The sequence below is a fragment of the Cynocephalus volans genome, chromosome 1, assembly GCF_027409185.1.
Source record: "Cynocephalus volans isolate mCynVol1 chromosome 1, mCynVol1.pri, whole genome shotgun sequence".
Taxonomy (NCBI): domain Eukaryota; kingdom Metazoa; phylum Chordata; class Mammalia; order Dermoptera; family Cynocephalidae; genus Cynocephalus; species Cynocephalus volans.
The window spans coordinates 59,856,205-59,871,898 of record NC_084460.1 but is presented as its reverse complement, the minus strand read 5'-3'; the positions used below and the strand labels follow the sequence as shown (position 1 = coordinate 59,871,898).

At 47.2% G+C, this 15,694-nt stretch overlaps 1 protein-coding gene and 1 long non-coding RNA gene across 3 annotated transcripts in view; one reads left to right on the top strand and one right to left on the bottom strand.

Annotated features, from left to right (window-relative positions):
• Positions 1–473: 473 nt before the first annotated feature.
• Positions 474–5,337, bottom strand: LOC134362770 (uncharacterized). The gene is made up of 4 exons (XR_010021643.1): positions 4,976–5,337; positions 4,470–4,524; positions 3,554–3,683; positions 474–819 (listed from the first exon to the last, which is right to left on the bottom strand). It is a non-coding gene; the product is annotated as an uncharacterized LOC134362770 (long non-coding RNA).
• Positions 5,338–5,445: 108 nt separating this feature from the next.
• SLX9 (SLX9 ribosome biogenesis factor) overlaps positions 5,446–15,694 on the top strand; it is a 45,960-nt gene continuing 35,711 nt past the window's right edge. The window contains exons 1-2 of one of the 2 annotated variants that reach the window (XM_063101959.1): positions 5,446–5,636; positions 13,627–13,741. In XM_063101959.1, the coding sequence (XP_062958029.1) occupies positions 5,499–5,636; positions 13,627–13,741 (253 nt within the window). In that variant the 5' untranslated portion in view covers positions 5,446–5,498. The remainder of the gene's footprint in view (positions 5,637–13,626; positions 13,742–15,694) is intronic. The other variant, XM_063101949.1, reaches the window with a different exon arrangement.

Here is a 15,694-nt window from a genome sequence, read left to right as displayed (position 1 = left end):
GCCCCTCCCTCAGGTGGGGCCATCCCCAGGGAAGAGGGCTGCAGACACCCCCAAAGCTGCCCTTGCAGCAAGAACTGGTGGCCCTAGGGCTGGCCCGTGGCTCACTCGGGAGAGTGTGGTGCTAATAACACCAAGGCCATGGGTTCAGATCCTATATAGGGATGGCCAGTTGGCTCACTGGCTGAGCGTGGTGTTCACAACACCAAGCCAGGGGTTGAGATTCCCTTACTGGTCATCTTTAAAAAAAAAAAAAAAAAAAAGAACTGGTGGCCCTGACAGCGGTGGCCAGCACTCCGCCTGGGGGAGCCCAGCTGGGGGGCCACCCCACCCCTCTTCTCCCCGATCTCTCCTCTTCAGCGACAGGAAGTCACTGAGTTTTCTTGAGACAAACCATGGACTGAATCTTCAAAGGACAACTGTCTGTAGGGCCAGTTCAGGCCACACTATCAAAGATAAATGAAGCCAGACATTAGTTAAAGCAGTGAAAACAGATTTTATTCAGTAACTGCTGCAGTTGGGGAAAGGGCACTCTAAAGGAGGGTATGGTATTGGGAGGGGAAAGGGCTCAAGTGAAGAATGACAGAGGCTTGGTCAGTAAATGCCATTATGCCAGCTGTGTCTGCTAGCTGGCAACTGTCCAAGCCAGGATTCTACCCTCCCATGAGACTGGGAGATAGGGGCCCACCTTTCCTGAGGATCCCATTTCAAAGGCATGGCTCCTGGGTCCTGGAGAAAGACACTCGAGGATTACAGGAGGTGCAAAGACATCTCAAAGGACAGGAGAAGGAGTCACAGCTGCAGGCCCTTCCAGTAAATGCTCTGAGAGGGAGGTCAGAGGCCTATGTCAGTAAACTACCGCCTTTCAGAGGACTGGGTAACAGGCATTCTACCTGGATCCTGGAGAAGGTGGACCTTGAGTGGACAGTCCCTGGGTCATGCTCACATCCTGGGTGCCATCTCTGAGGGAGCACCAGGGTGGGAGAGGGCTGAGCGCTCAGTCCCACCTGCAGACAGAGACTGGGGACCCCATGGGCTTGTGAAACCCTGACTGCAGGCCCTGAACACAGGGGCTCTGATATAGCAGGTCTAGGTAGGGCCTGAGAATTTGCTCTCCAACAAGGTCCCAGGTCAGAGATGCAGATGGGGCTGCTGCTGCCCAGGGAGCATGCTTGTGTCCCACTGCTTTGGACTACCTCCTCATGCTTGGCCTGGTGGGTACTGAGGACTTAGGCTGGGAGCAGGACAGAGGTGTGCTCAGGGGCAGGCTGTTTGCCCTTTATCCAGTGGAGGCATTACCACCAAACTCACAGGCTTACTGAGAGCATGAATGACATACACTGTGGAAACCTTCCTAGCATGGCACACAGCAGGCAGCTGGCATTGTTATCCACACCCAGCACCTCCTTTAGAAAACCTTCACCAGGTGTGTCAGGAGCTGGGCTTCCACTGGGGAGGCCCAAATGAAAAGCCCTCATCTTTGTCCTCCAGGAGAGAGGAAATCCAGCCATTACAATTCCAGTGACAAGAACTATGCATGCTGTGGCATCCCCTGTGCCTGCAGAGTTCCAAGCCCAGCACTGGCTCTGCAAGGATCCTGCACACTCATGCATGCCCTGGACCTTGAGACATCTGCGTACCCCCTGAACGTGCATACCAGGCGGCCTTCCTCCTGAGGGCCATAGTGCTCCACAGGCACCAGTGATCCCCTCAGTCCTCGTCCATCACTGGCTTCAGCTGGGTCAGAACAGTACCACATGGTCTGGCTCTGGGCAGCCTTGAGCCCCACAGGTCTGCAGGGACCTCACTTGACACCCCTCTCCCTGCATCCCAAGGCTTTACGTACTGATCAGAAAGAGGCATCAGAATATCAAATGTGAGCGTGATTTACCACATGCCAGCTCCAGACCCTGGGGGCAGAGTGGAGACTCGGCGTCCCAATGGAGTAAGAGGCATCTTTTGCTGCTCAGGTGTGTGGAGACACACAGGGGGCTAGGGCTGGTAATCTCTGTCATCTCTTGGCCCACAGGGTCCTCACACAGAAGCCACATTGGCCCTGGTGGGCGCTGCCCAGGACCACGGCTTCAGCTGCCCCTGAGCACCCCATAAAGCCTCATGTTAAGTCCAGCCATCCCAGACATGTCCCCACATTGGGTAGAAACCACGCCTCCATAGCAGCTGCTCTCGAAGGTGCTGCCAGTCCCTTCAAGGGGCTCACAGGGCTCCTCATGAATTCGGGTTGTGTCACATAACCAACAGCTGCCTTCAGTCATATTGTCCCAAACATGGCCTCCTGGTGCCATTTCTGGGTATGACAGTACTCGAGACCAGCAGTTCTGAACTTCATATATCTATATCTATATCTATCTATCTATCTATCTATCTATCTATCTATCATCTATCTATCTATCTATCTATCTATCTATCTATCTCTATATATCTATATCTCAATTGCCAGACATTTAACTGTCTCTTTCCTGAAACTTCTCCTTAGAAAGCTTCTGTTTGTATGTACAAGGAGGACACTTATGCCAGTATGTCTGTTACAGCAGAAGACTGAGGACAAGAAATGTGGGCACTAATGGATCCACGGCCACATCAACAGATGGTAGTGAGAGCCAGAGGGAGTGGGGGGCAAACTGCAAGGTTGTTACTGCACATAAGAAGCCAGGCTCAGAGCAGTGCAGAGAGACACATCTGCTTGGTGTGACTAAAAGCATCCGTGAAAAATAAATTTCCATAGATAAAACTCTGTTAGTATAGAAGTTTCTAGAAAGTCAATAGGAAACTGGTAATCACAGTTATGACTGGGGAGAGAACTAGTATCTAGGGGCAGGGATGGAAGGAAGACTTTTCACTGTATACATCCTTTTCATATTACTTTAAAATTTTTAAAAATTAATTACTTTGCTAGTTAACACAGTTCCTTGTGTGTGAGGGCTTCTCTGCAATGGCCTTCTGCAGCTCCACCCCTCCTCTAGGGATGAGTATCTTTGTCTCTGTCTGAGCTTGTTTAGTGCTACTGTAACAGAACTACACAGACTGCACAGTTTGTGATGAACAGAGATCTGTTGGCTCATGGTTCTGGAAGCTGGGAAGGCCAAGATGGAGAAGCTGGCATCTGGCGAGGGCCTTCTTGATGCGTCATCCCGTGACAGAGGGTGAGAGAGAGGGAAGGGAGACAAACTAGTCCTTTTATAAGGAACTCCCTCCCCCAATAATCAACCCACTCCCGAGGTGATGGCACTGATCTATTCATGAGGGCAGGTGCCTCATGGCATAACCACCTCTTAAAGGTCCCACTTATTAACACTGTCAATGGCAACTAAATTGCAACCTGAGTTTGGGAGGGGGTGAACATTGAAACCTCAGCAGTCCCAAATACTGGGTGGACTGTGGAAGAGGAGGCTGGTTTTTAAAGAATATGGTCTTTAGAAATAGGCACAATCTCATGAAGTAAACTCAGATTGGTATGGTTATTAAGAGGGAAAGCAATTCGGGTTGCAGAAGCAAACATTCACCTACATCCAAGGCACACACAGATGAGTGCTTTTACCTCCAGAATCAAGTGGGCTGATGCTGAAAGAATTCAACACACACCAGACTCTTGGCTCCATACTCTGTATTTTCCATCTGTGGAGTCTTCATGGCCACTGCATTCCTGGATAGAGTAGTTGAGAACAAGTCTAGGGGAAGAGGGAAAAATAGGACTTGTGAATACCCAATAAAGCCTTGAGTATATAAGTGGATACAAATTCAAGTGAGTGCCAGCCTTGAATAAATCATAGAGTCTAACACCTTGGGCTGTGAGCAGTCTATGTGGTCACCTGTCCCGGCTGGATGAGTACCTCTGTCTTTCCTGAGGGGAGCCTAGCTCTGCCCAGGATCTACTATTCCTCTTCAAAGTCTATTTTGTGTGGGTGGGTTTTCACTGTGGATCCTGGAAGGGGTGACTCTTGGAGGGGAGTGCTGGCTCATGAGGCCCTTCCCACTGTTGAGAAGAAGGGTAGAGGTGTGGCTGCTGAGTCTGGACTCAGTAGCCTTCTTTTGTGGCCTCCAACCGTAGCCTGTTTTGTTCAAAATTTTGTTCTAGATATGTCATCTGTTAAAAGTTTTACTGAAAAGGAAGTTAAAGATAAAGAGACTTTATTTCAGTGCAGTTTGCAAATCGGGGAGGTACAGCCTTTAGTACAAAATGAAAGTGTGTTCCACCAGAACAAAGAGGGATTGCCCTCTATGTGAGAAATACCCTTACCTGTCCAATGCCAAAGGAAGGACGTGGAGACACAAGGTACAGCAAAGTGGGACTTTAATTACAGCCTTATAAGGTTCGGGTGTCTGAAGGGCAGGCACATAGAAAAGGGCTATAGCAAGCAATTTATTCCCCAGTACTCAAGTCCCTCCTCCCACTTCCTCATTAGCTGAGTACTATGGGATGCACGATCTTCCCCAAGACGGTTAAAATTTCTTACCCCCTTGCAAGGAATTCCTTTGTCTGGGAGGCGGAGAAAAAGTCCAGCTAAAGCCCTGTGAAGGGAGAAACACCAGGGAATGACGAAAACAATGGGGGCTAGTAACTAATTACCATCTCAAGGAGAGCTCTATCTGTTCAGAGACCCTCCAGGAATGGGCTGGACCAGTCAGACCACTTTTGGGCTGGGCATGAATCCCTCAGATAAGTCATTTCTGAAAATGGATCACTTAGATTACTTTCTTACACTCTATAACAAGAGTTCTCGCACAGTTTCCCACTCTGGCCCTCTGTGCACATGAGGGATTCAAGCTTGTCCAGTCCTGATCGGTTTGGCCTGATGTGTAAAACAAAGATTCTGGCCTGCCAGTTCTGGCCAGTTAACACTTGACAGGTTACAGTCCACTGGTTTTGGGGGTGAAATGGGGCTCCCGCGCAGTAGTTGATTCTGGCAGCATAAACAGGGCCAGACAGCCACGAAACCCTTAAAGTCCAACTACTGCTCACCCTGGGATCTCTCGGTTTTGCTTTTTTGTTTTTTTCCAGAAGACACAGGGTTTATGTGTAACCTGGACTCAGCAAATCCTGCTCGGCTCCATTCGGAATTCAGACCCCCTTGGCCGCTCGGGATCCTTCTCCAAAGACCGGCTCTTTCAGGGTCCACACAGCTTTGCGTCCGCTGAGGAGGAGACCGCGTCTCCGCCTGTCCCTAACGCTCCCGCGGCGTTGCGTGCACGGGGCGGCAGCGGGTCCGAGAGCAGCCTCGCTTCCGCTCTGAACGGGCGGTAGCACCCGACCCAGGAGCGCTGCCTCGGTCCTCACGTCTGCAGCAGAACATCCGGTCTCCAGGACGCGCAGCCTCTGACCCGTGCGACCTCTCCCCCCACCCCCTCCCCGTGCAGTCGGCATGCCCTTCCGGGCACTTCCGGCGCCGCGCGGCCTGCGGAACGCGGGTTGCGCCGCCGCGGCTCCTGTTTCTGGCGGATACCCGAGCGCAGGATCAGCTTCCGGGAAGTCTCCGCCCGGGAAAATGGGGAAAGTGAGGGGGCTGCGGGCGCGGGTGCACCAGGCTGCTGTAAGGCTGCAGGGGGAAGCGGCTCCCGGCCCCGCGCCCCCCGCTCAGGAGACGGCCCCTCCTCAGGGCTCGGCCGGCGGAGCCGGACGGAAGGTAAAGTCGGGGCGGCGCGGGCCGGGGGCGCCGCAGGTCCGGGGTCGGGCCGCCGCATGGGTCCCGGGCCGCGCGAGCTCTGCTGGAGACCGGCGGAGGATCGGGGTAGCGGCGGGGCGCCGCCCGGGGAGGGCTCCGCGATCCCGGCCCGCCTCGGCCTTTGCCGGTGTTTGCTGTGCGACCGACGCGCCTTCTGGGTTCCCGAAGTGTCGCGGATCCTGAGGCTTCGCTCCCGGGCGCGACGGCCCTGGGGGGCTGATAACACCACCCCCCGTGCCGTGGGAGAGAGAGACCGGGAACCTCCCGGCACAGTCTGGAAGTGCCGCGCGGGTGTGGCAAAGTTTCCTTAAAATGGTGTTGAGCTTGGGGATGGAAAACAAGTTCTCAGGGTTAAAGAAAAAGAGCAAGCTGAAAAGAAACCCTGTACCCATTAACAGTCATGTCCCTGTCCCCTCATCCCACCCAACCCTCAGCAACCACTAATCTGCTTTCTGTCTTTATTCTAGACATTTTGTGAATGGAGTCCTGTAGATTGTGGCCTTTCGTGTTTGGCTTCTTGTACTTGAGATGATATTTTCAAGGTCCATCCAGGTTGTGGCATAGTATCAGTACTTTCTGTGGCTGAATAATATTCCATTGTATGAATAGGCCACGTTTTATTTAAACAGGTGCTGATCCTTGAGCTGCCCTGGAATCTTTTCCTGGTGTCTGTGACCAAGGGGCTTGCTGGGAACAGCAGAGAAGACGTTGGCCCTTGGGGGCCATGGCCTTGGATCAGTAATGCTAGTAAAAACAGCTGTGTTTGTTAAGCATTTACTGTGTGCCAGGCACTTTACATCTTCACAGCAGCCCTAACCCTCATTTTGTAGGCGACGAATCTGAGAGTTCAGTACATCACCAAGGACACTCAGCTACTGAGTGGAGGAGCTGGTATTTGAATCCAGAACCTGACTCCAGAGTCTTGGCTTTAAACAACAACAACCCAGAAAACTCTGTCTTTATTAAAGTGTAGTTCACACGTCATAAAATTCACCCATTTATAGTGTACAATTCAAAATTTTTTAGTATATTACCAGAGTTGTGCATTCATCACTACAAACTTCAGAATGTTTTCATCACTCCAAGAATAAATCCCCATCAGTCATTCTAACAACCACTAATGTACTTTCTGTCTCTATGGATTTGCCAGTTCTGCACGTTTCATATAAATGGAGTAATACAATATGTGGCCTTCTGTGTCTGGCTTCTATCACTTTGCATGTTTTCAAGGTTCATCGTAGTAGCTTTTTTTTTTTTTTTTTTTTTTTGGTAGCATTGATTTCTTCATCCTTTTTATGGCTGAATAATGTTTCTTTGTATGGCTGTACTATACCACACCACACTTTGTTTATCCATTCGTAAGTTGATGGTATTTTGGTGGTTTCTACTTTTTGGCTGCCATGAATAATACTGCTATGAACATTTGTGTATAGATTTTTCTGTGGAACTATGGAGTGGAATTGCTGGGTCATATGGTAACTGTTTAGCTTTTCTGAGGAACTGCCAGACTGTTTTCCACAGTGGTTGCTGCTTTTTACATCCCCACCAGCAGTGTATGAGGGTTTCAATTTCTCCACATCCTCACCAACACTTATTATCTGTCTTTTTTGATTCTGGCTATCTTAGTGGATATAAGGCTCTATCTTGTTGTCATTTTGATTTGCATTTCTCTAAGGGCTAATGATGTTGAACATCTTTTTGTGAGCTTGTTGGATATTTGTGTGTCTTTGAATGTCTTTGAATTCAAGTCCTTTCCCCATCTTTAAATTGTGTTGTCTTTTTCTTTTGAATTATAAGAGTTCTTTATATACTCGGGGTACTGAACTCTTATCAGGTATATATGGTTTGCAGGGTTTTTTTCCGATCTTGTGGGTTGTCTTTTCACTCTGTTGATACTGTTCTTGGAAGAACAGAAGTGTCTAATTTTGATGAAGTCCAATTTATCTTTTTTCTTCTCTTGCTTGTGCTTTTGTTGTCACATCTAAGAAACTGTTGCTTAATCCAAGGTCACGAAGATTTACATCTGTGTTCTGATAATTTTGTAGTTCTCCTGTTATATTTTTACATCTTTGATCCATTTTGAGTTGATTTTTATGCATTGTGTGAGGTAGGGGTCTGTCTTCATTCTTTTGAGTGTGGATATCCAGTTGTTCCAGCACCATTTGCTGCAAAGACCCCATTGAACAATCTTGTCACCTTGTCAAAAATCAGTTCACCATAAACATATGGGTTTATTTCTGGACTCTCAATTCTGTTCCATGTTCTTTAATGCTGTCATTATGCCAATACCACATAGTCTAGATTACTGTAGCTTTGCAGTAAGTTTTAAAATCCAGAAATGTAGATCTTCAAACATTGTTTTTCTTTTTCAAGATTATTGTGGCAATTCTGGGTCTCTTCCATTTCCATATGAATTTTAGGATGAACTTTTCAATTTCTGTGAAAAAGGCAGCTGGGATAGAGATTGTATCTAATACTCATATCAACTTGGGAATTACTGCCATCGTAACAATATTAAGCCTTTCAGTCCATGAACACAAGATGTCTTACCATTAATTTGTGTCTTTAATTTCTTTAAACAATGTTTTGTAGTCTTTAGTGTACAATTCTTGCACTTTTTAATATTACTTATTTTCCTATTTTATTACCTTTTGGGGGGAGGGGACAGCTGGCCAGTACAGGGATTGAACCCTGGATCTTATTTTATTACTTTTGGCGCTATTGTAAATGGAATTGTTTCCTTAATTTTATTTTTGGATTATTTATCACTTGTACAGAAAGAAGTATGATTGATGTTTGTATATTGATCCTGTATCCTGAAACCTTGCTGAACTTATTAGGTTTTGTGGATTCCTTAGGGTTTTCTGTGTATGGGATGATATCACCTGATAGTTTTACTTTTTCCTTTCCAATACGGACACCTTTTATTTCTTTTACTTGCTTAATTGCTCTGGCTAGAACCCTCACAGCAATGTTAAATAGAAATTGCCAGAGTAGACATCCTTATCTTGTTCCTGATCTTAGGGACAAGCATCCAGTCTTTCACCATTAAGTGTGATGTTTTCTGTGGGTTTTTCGTGTGTTTCCTTTAGCAGTTGATCTCGGACTTGCAGTATATATCAAAACTTACTTCCAGTTTATACTGACTTAATTACAGTGAAATGTAGAGTTGTATATAGCTCTGTTCTTTTATACTCCTCTGTTGTGCTAGTTTTGTTATATAAGATGTGTCTGTATATGATGCAAACCCAGCCATAAGTTGTTATAATTATTCTTTATAATTATCTACATATTTACCATTTCCAGTGTTCTTTGTTTTGTTTTTGTGGATTCGAATTACTGTCTGGTATCATTTGCTTTCAGCCTAAAAAACTTCCTCAGCATTTTTTATAAGGCAAGTCTATAAGGAAAAGATTCTCTCAGCTTTGCTTTATCTGGGAATGTCTTCATTTTTCAAAAATAGCTTTGCTGGTTATAAGATTTTTGTTTGTGTTGTGCTGATAACACCAAGGTCCAGGGTTTGATCCCTGCACTGGCTAGCGCCCCCCGCCAAGGTTCTCTGTTGACTGCTTTTACTCTTTCAGCACTTCGAATATTCTATGCCACTGCCTTCAGGCCTCTGTTGTTTCTGATGAGAAGTCAGCTGTTAGTTTTATTGGTGTTCCCTTGTATCTGATGAGTCCTTTTTTTTTTTTTTAAACTACTTTCAAGATTTTCTCTTTGCCTTTAAATGTTTTGACTGTGATGTGTCCTGGTGTAGATCTCTTTGCATATATTATGTTTGAAGTTTGTTTATCCTACTTGGAGTTTGTTGAGCTTCTTGCATGTGTAGGTTAATGTTTTTCATCAAATTTGGCAAGTTTTCGTTATTTCTTTGAATATTTTTTTCTGCCTTTCTGTCTCTTCTCTTCTGGTGCTTCCATTATATCAGTGCATATGTTGGTGTGCTTAATGGTGTCCCACATTGCTCTAAGGTGCTTTCACGTTTTTCCTGAGGTTCTGTTCATTCACTCTTTTTCTCTCTTTTCTTCAGATGGCATAATGTGTCTTTCTTCAAGTTTACCAATTCTCTCTTCTGCCAGCCCAAATCTACTTTTGAATCCCTGCAAGTGAACACTTTCATTTCTGTTACTGTACTTTTTTACTCTAGAGTTTATTTCCTTCCTTCCTTCTCTTCTCCCTCTCCTCCTCCTTCCCCACCTTCCTCCTCCTCCTCTTCAAGACTTCCCATCTCTGCACTGACACTTTGTATGATGTGACCTTGTCATCATACCTTCCTTTAGTTCTTTAGACAGGGTCTCGTTTAGATCTTTGGAAGTATTTTAAATGGCTTCTGTGAAGTCTTCATTTGCTAAGTCCAATATATGGCCACTCATAAGCATTTTCTGTTGCCTGAGTCATGCTTTCCTATTTCTTTGAATGTATCATTTTTTGTAGTTAAAATCTGGACATTTTAGGTAGTATTGTAGCCATCGGGGTTGATGTTGTTTGCTTGGTTATTTTATTTGTTTATTGATCTGGTCCCTCCCTGGCCCAAGTGCAGCCTCTGATGTCCCTCCTCGTTGTTTTTTTCCTGTTTTCCCCTATTAGCCTGACTGCGTGGGTCGGCTTAAGCCACTTAGTGGTCAAAGATGGTTCTTAAGCCCCTTGGGCCAATTGGTTTCTGCCCTTTACCAGTGGCTACCTCTGTAGCTTGGAGGCTACCATCACACCTCAGGGTGTTTGTGCTTTTGACCCTTGTACAGCCAATGCTAGCTACTTGGAGATTCCCTCTGCTCACTCCTGGGAGGGTGCAGCCTTGGGCATGTGTGTAGCCTTGGGCATGTGTACAGCCTTCCTGAGTGGTGGGGACTGTTTCCTGGGTCAGAGCAGCTTATTGTCGGCAGGTGTATGCTCAGAGGTTGTGCTTGTGCCATGTGCAGTGGGGCTTCCACCCTGTGCTGTGTTGGCTTGGGGGTGCTTGCTGGTGTGCTCCTGGGTGGGTGCCACCTAGAGCCCAAGTTTGACTGTGATCCCAGGAGGGCTCTTGGCCATCTCACCCCATTAGACCTCGGCACTGCTCGGCCTTAACATGTTGCTCCTAGGACCCCACAGCTTTGAGCACCTTGCCCTCTTCCTCCTTCACTACCTGGATATCCTTCCTTGCAACCAACACTCTTGGTGGGGGATCTCCACGTTCATCCCAGATGAAGTCAGTTTCCACATGCTGAGCTATGGGGCTCTTCCTCCTTATGGCCAGTTTCTCCTGGCACAAGAAATGGGGACCGCTTCAGCTTCTGTCAGATGACACCCACTCTACTAGTTGGAGCTGGGGGGTTGGGGGGCTGCCCCTAGTCGTCTTTCTTGGCTCATCTGAATCTCTGCCTTGCTAGTGAGCTGGGGTGAGGCTGATGAGGACCCAGTGATCTGACCTTCCCTGTGTGGGGTGGAGCTTCTGCCCTAGGTGGGGTTGGGGAAGTGAGCCCTGGTTCTCTGGCCTGGCCTGCGTGGGTAGAGCCTGTGCAACGTGGTGCCAGGGAGATGCAGGGGTCAGGGGAAGTGGGCAGCCTGCCCCTCCCTCCTGAAGTGGAGCCAGAGCTCTAGACTGGGGCCTGGGGAAAGGGAGTAGAGTTCCTGGGTGGTTCCTGTAATATGGGGGTGGAGAGCAGGTTGTGACACATATACCACAGACTCTTGCTGTTCATAACAAGATTTATAATTTTCTCCAGTAAAGTGGCTGTTTGTTGGGGAGACGTTTTGTCACTGCCTTGCTACCAGTCCCACCATCAGCTTCCGCACAGCCCTAATTTTTAATCTTGAGCTGGACAGGTTAGGTGAGATTCCAGCAGCAGGTAAAAATCCTACTGGACACAGGACCACAGCCACAATTATAGGGAAACAACACATCATGAACTAGATCAGCAAAAAAGAATAAGCATCAGGATTCGATTGCTGTGAAATCAGAAAACAGAGCGATCAGATAGAGACTAGAAGATATTAAAGATATACTGTGGTCCCTATGTATCCGAGTGGGACTGGTTCCAGGATTCCCTGTGGATACTTAAGTCCATGCTCAAGTCTCAGATGTAAAATGGTATATTTGCATATACCTGCGCACATCCTCCTGTACACTTTAAATCATCTCTAGATTACTTATAATATCTAATACAATATAAATGCTGTTTACATACTTGCTATAGTGTATTGTTTAGAGAATAATGGTAGGGAAAAAATGTCTACATGTTCAGTACAGATGCAGTGATTCTTTTTTTTTTTTGTAATATTTTCAATCAATAGTTAGTTCAATCCAGGCTGCAGAACCCATTGATACAGAGAGCTGGCTATACTAAGGAATCAAATAAGAGAAAGGAACAAAAAGCCCTGAAAAAGACTAGGTGGATTTGGAGAAAAAAGCAACAAGTAGAACTTGTATATATTATAGAGTCATTGACCTTTAACATGGAGTAGACCCAGGATTTCTAATTTCTAATCAGATAATAACATTTTAGACCTTGAAAGACATGCAAACAGTAAATATCAGCATTTTTTATGTTAAGATCCAAAAATATGGAGTAGTAAGGTAGAAAGCGCGCCATTGTGGGAAAATGTCCCAGCTACAGTGTGAAAAGGTGCCATATTTACATGCAGACTTCCACACATGATCTAGAAGGATGTATGTCCCACCCTTGTCTCCCCAGGGCTCCTCCTGGCCTGTGAGCACCCAGCTTCACTGTGCCCCTCAGCTGCCTAGGCCCAGCACCACTCCCCTGTGAGTGCTCTGATATTGTTTACTGAGTCTTGTCCCTCATGTAAACTCCCATAAGCAGGAGCTGCTACCCCAGCTGCTCTGAGGGGCCTCAGGGAGACACAGCCCAGCCCGGTACCTTCCTGGGGCTCCAGCCTATTCTGCCTGACCTCTGTCCCATCTCTTCTGGTATCCTGGAGGCAAAGTTTTACCTCTCCTGTCTTAGCATTTTTCTGTCTGGTCCTGAGATTTAAACTGACAAAAGCGTTATCAGGAGACAAGCAGACCCGCTTATATAATGTTAAGTTCTACACAACATGGGAGCCCTTGTAAGGAGATGAAGACCCACAGAAGTGGCAGAACCTAATGCAACCTAACACAAGGTGGGACAGAGAGAGGCAGTTGTAGAAAACCAAACTGCCTGGGAGGCTGCGGGAAGATGAGAGTCATTTTAACAAAGTCTGTCTGTGCAGAATTCTCTCAGCCTCTGCTTGGTGATAAGAATGTTGCTTTCCTTTCAGTGTAGGGAGGGCATCTTCCATATGGGGATTTGACCTCCTGCTTTTAGGAAGAAAAGGGGAGGGTCAGAGTGCCCTTATTGCACCTGCTGTTTTTTTTTTTTTTTTTTTTAAGTGCCTTTGACATGTTTTGGGGGGCGTGTCATGCCACCCTTCAGAAACCTCTGAGCGTTGATGTTGTGGTCCCTGCAGAGGCCGTGGAGCTTAGACCTGGGATGAGTGGGAGGGGCGTGGGAGGTGGGGTGGGGGCACCCGTCTTGTCACAGTGTGGCCACAGTGTCTTGGAGGGACAAATGTGGGTTGGGAGCTGGGAAGGAGGCTGCTGAGATGAAGCTACAGTTATGAAAAAGGAGCGTGTTGTAGAAAGAAGGAAATTGGGTTCCCCTCCCGCATGCTTCTGGGTGCTGAGACTCATTCATAATAGTTACTGATCCCTATTCTCGAGAGCCAGGAGCAGAGCCCTCCTGGTGATTTGAGTCAGGAAGGAGATTGGCCTGGGGTGCAGCGGGCCTGCCTTGGCGCTCTGGGACCCAGGCTCTGCCCTGGGAGGGGAGGGTCATGTCCCTTCATCCTCACTGGCGGGGAAGCCGTGCATCCACATCCTTGCACGTCCTCTCCCTGGTGCGCGACTGGCCTTTTGCATTTCCCTCTGAAACTGCAGAGCAAGTCTCATGCATCGTCTTTCTTTCCTTTCTGTTGGGGGCATTAGGACTGGGCTGCTATCAACACCGACATCTTTGCCAGGACGAAGATAGATCCCAGCGCCTTGGTGCAGAGGCTGGAGCTGGACGTGAGGAGTGTCACTGCCGCTGCCATCAGGAAAGGTGAGGGCCACACCGACATGGGGGTGCTCCCTTGCTGAGCTCTGAGCAGCGTGCAGGCTACCTCTGCGTTTCCTCAGGGCTTCACCTCTATGGAAAAACTTAAGAATGTTTTAGTGTAGAGAGAAACGGTGTAAAGAAACCCCGTGTGCCTGACACCTGCCCTCAGCACACTCATGCTGGATCATTTTGAAGCAAATGCATTCTTTAGGACTTTATGGCATTTCATTCATGAATTCTCTGGTATATATTTCTAAGGGCTCTTGAAGAAATAAACATAAACGTACCTGCACCACCGTAATCTCACCTGGATAAATGAGCATAACTCCTCAATGTCAAGTCAGCCCACAATGCTCCAGTTTTCATGATCCTCGCCTATGTTTTTCTGAAAACTCAGGAGTAGACAAGGCCGCCTTTGCCTCACAGCCCTCCCCACCTTTCTCCTCGATGATTCCACGACATGGAAGCAGGTCATTCTTCTGTTGCGTGTCCGGCTCTCTGGATCGCACTGGCTGTGTTCTCCTGCTACCTTTGATACATGTCTATGACCTGCTGACATTCTCAACCAGAGCTGCTTCTGTCTTTGAGCTGAGGCCTTGGGGTGGAGAGTGGCCCTGCTCCACAGGGTGCACTCTGGGAAGGGGACCATGCCTTGAAGGCTAGGTAGGGCTCACCCACCTGCCACTTTCTAGAGAGAAGTCAGTCGTAGCTACATCTCATGGCATTTTCAGCTGCGTTTGCAGCTGACCTCTTACAGTCATTGTAAGATGTGACCAAGCACTTCACTCCCAGCTCAAGCCCTCCAGGGCAGGGCCATTTGCCCCCTTCTTTTTGTAACCCTGCTGTACGGTCATGCGCACACCTTCTTAGATGGTTTTAATCCTAATGTATATTTTAATCCCTAAATTGTAGGTAGCTGTCCTTTTTGTCTTATTGCTTTGACAGTCATTCTTTTCGGTTTCATAAGACTCCATTAAATCTATGCACATAATTTTCTTTTTTTTCTTTTCTTCTTTTTTTAAAAGATGACCAGTAAGGGGATCTCAACCCTTGGCTAGGTGTTGTCAGCACCACGCTCAGCCAGTGAGCCAACCGGCCATCCCTATATAGGATCCAAACCCATGGCCTTGGTATTATCAGCACTGCACTAGCCACGGGCCGGCCCTAATGCACATAATTTTCTAAAAAAATTTTTGGTGTGTTTTGTTTTGTTTTGTTTTTGTATACAATTTTCTTAACTATTTTCTTGGGGGATAATTAAGCATTTTCCAGATTTCCATCTGCAGTTTATAAACAACTCTCAGTTTTAAGCTGTCATGATTTCAAAGGCATAGTTTATGTCTGTGGAGTTATGTCATCTCCGTAAATGCTTTGGATTTTTATGATTTCACTGGGGAGAAGTGTCCAGATCTCTATGCCGTCCTTTTAGCACTGGGTCCATCCTGCTGACTGTCTCAGGATGCATTTCCAGAGGAGAGCGCAGCGTTTGGTTTGCTGCTGGGCTGTGTCTTGCCCGAGTGCTTTGCTTTCATGACTACCTTGCAGGGACTTGCTGCTGTCAAGCGTTCTGGAGTGGGGGCTGCTCTGTACCCTGGCTGGGCGAGCTTGTGCCTTGAGACTAGAGCTACAGGAACTTCAGTTTCTTTGGTGGCTAACAGGTTCAGTTTCCTGCTTGTTCACTGATTCTCTCATGGTTTGGGTATTTGGGAGTAGTTTTGGTCACTTTTAAACTTGAATGAGTGCTTCATGTATCATAGAGGTTAGCTCTTTACTGTTTTATACAAATAACTCTTTTAAGGTTTTTAAAATTCTGTAAAGCCAAGTAAGTTAGTCCTGCGGAGAGCCAACGGCACCGCACATGTCTGCGTTGTTTAAATTTTCTCTGCTAGTGGTCATTCGAGTCAAGTCTCTTCTCTCCCAGTGGCACTCAGAACAGTATTTTTAAGGTAAACTCTC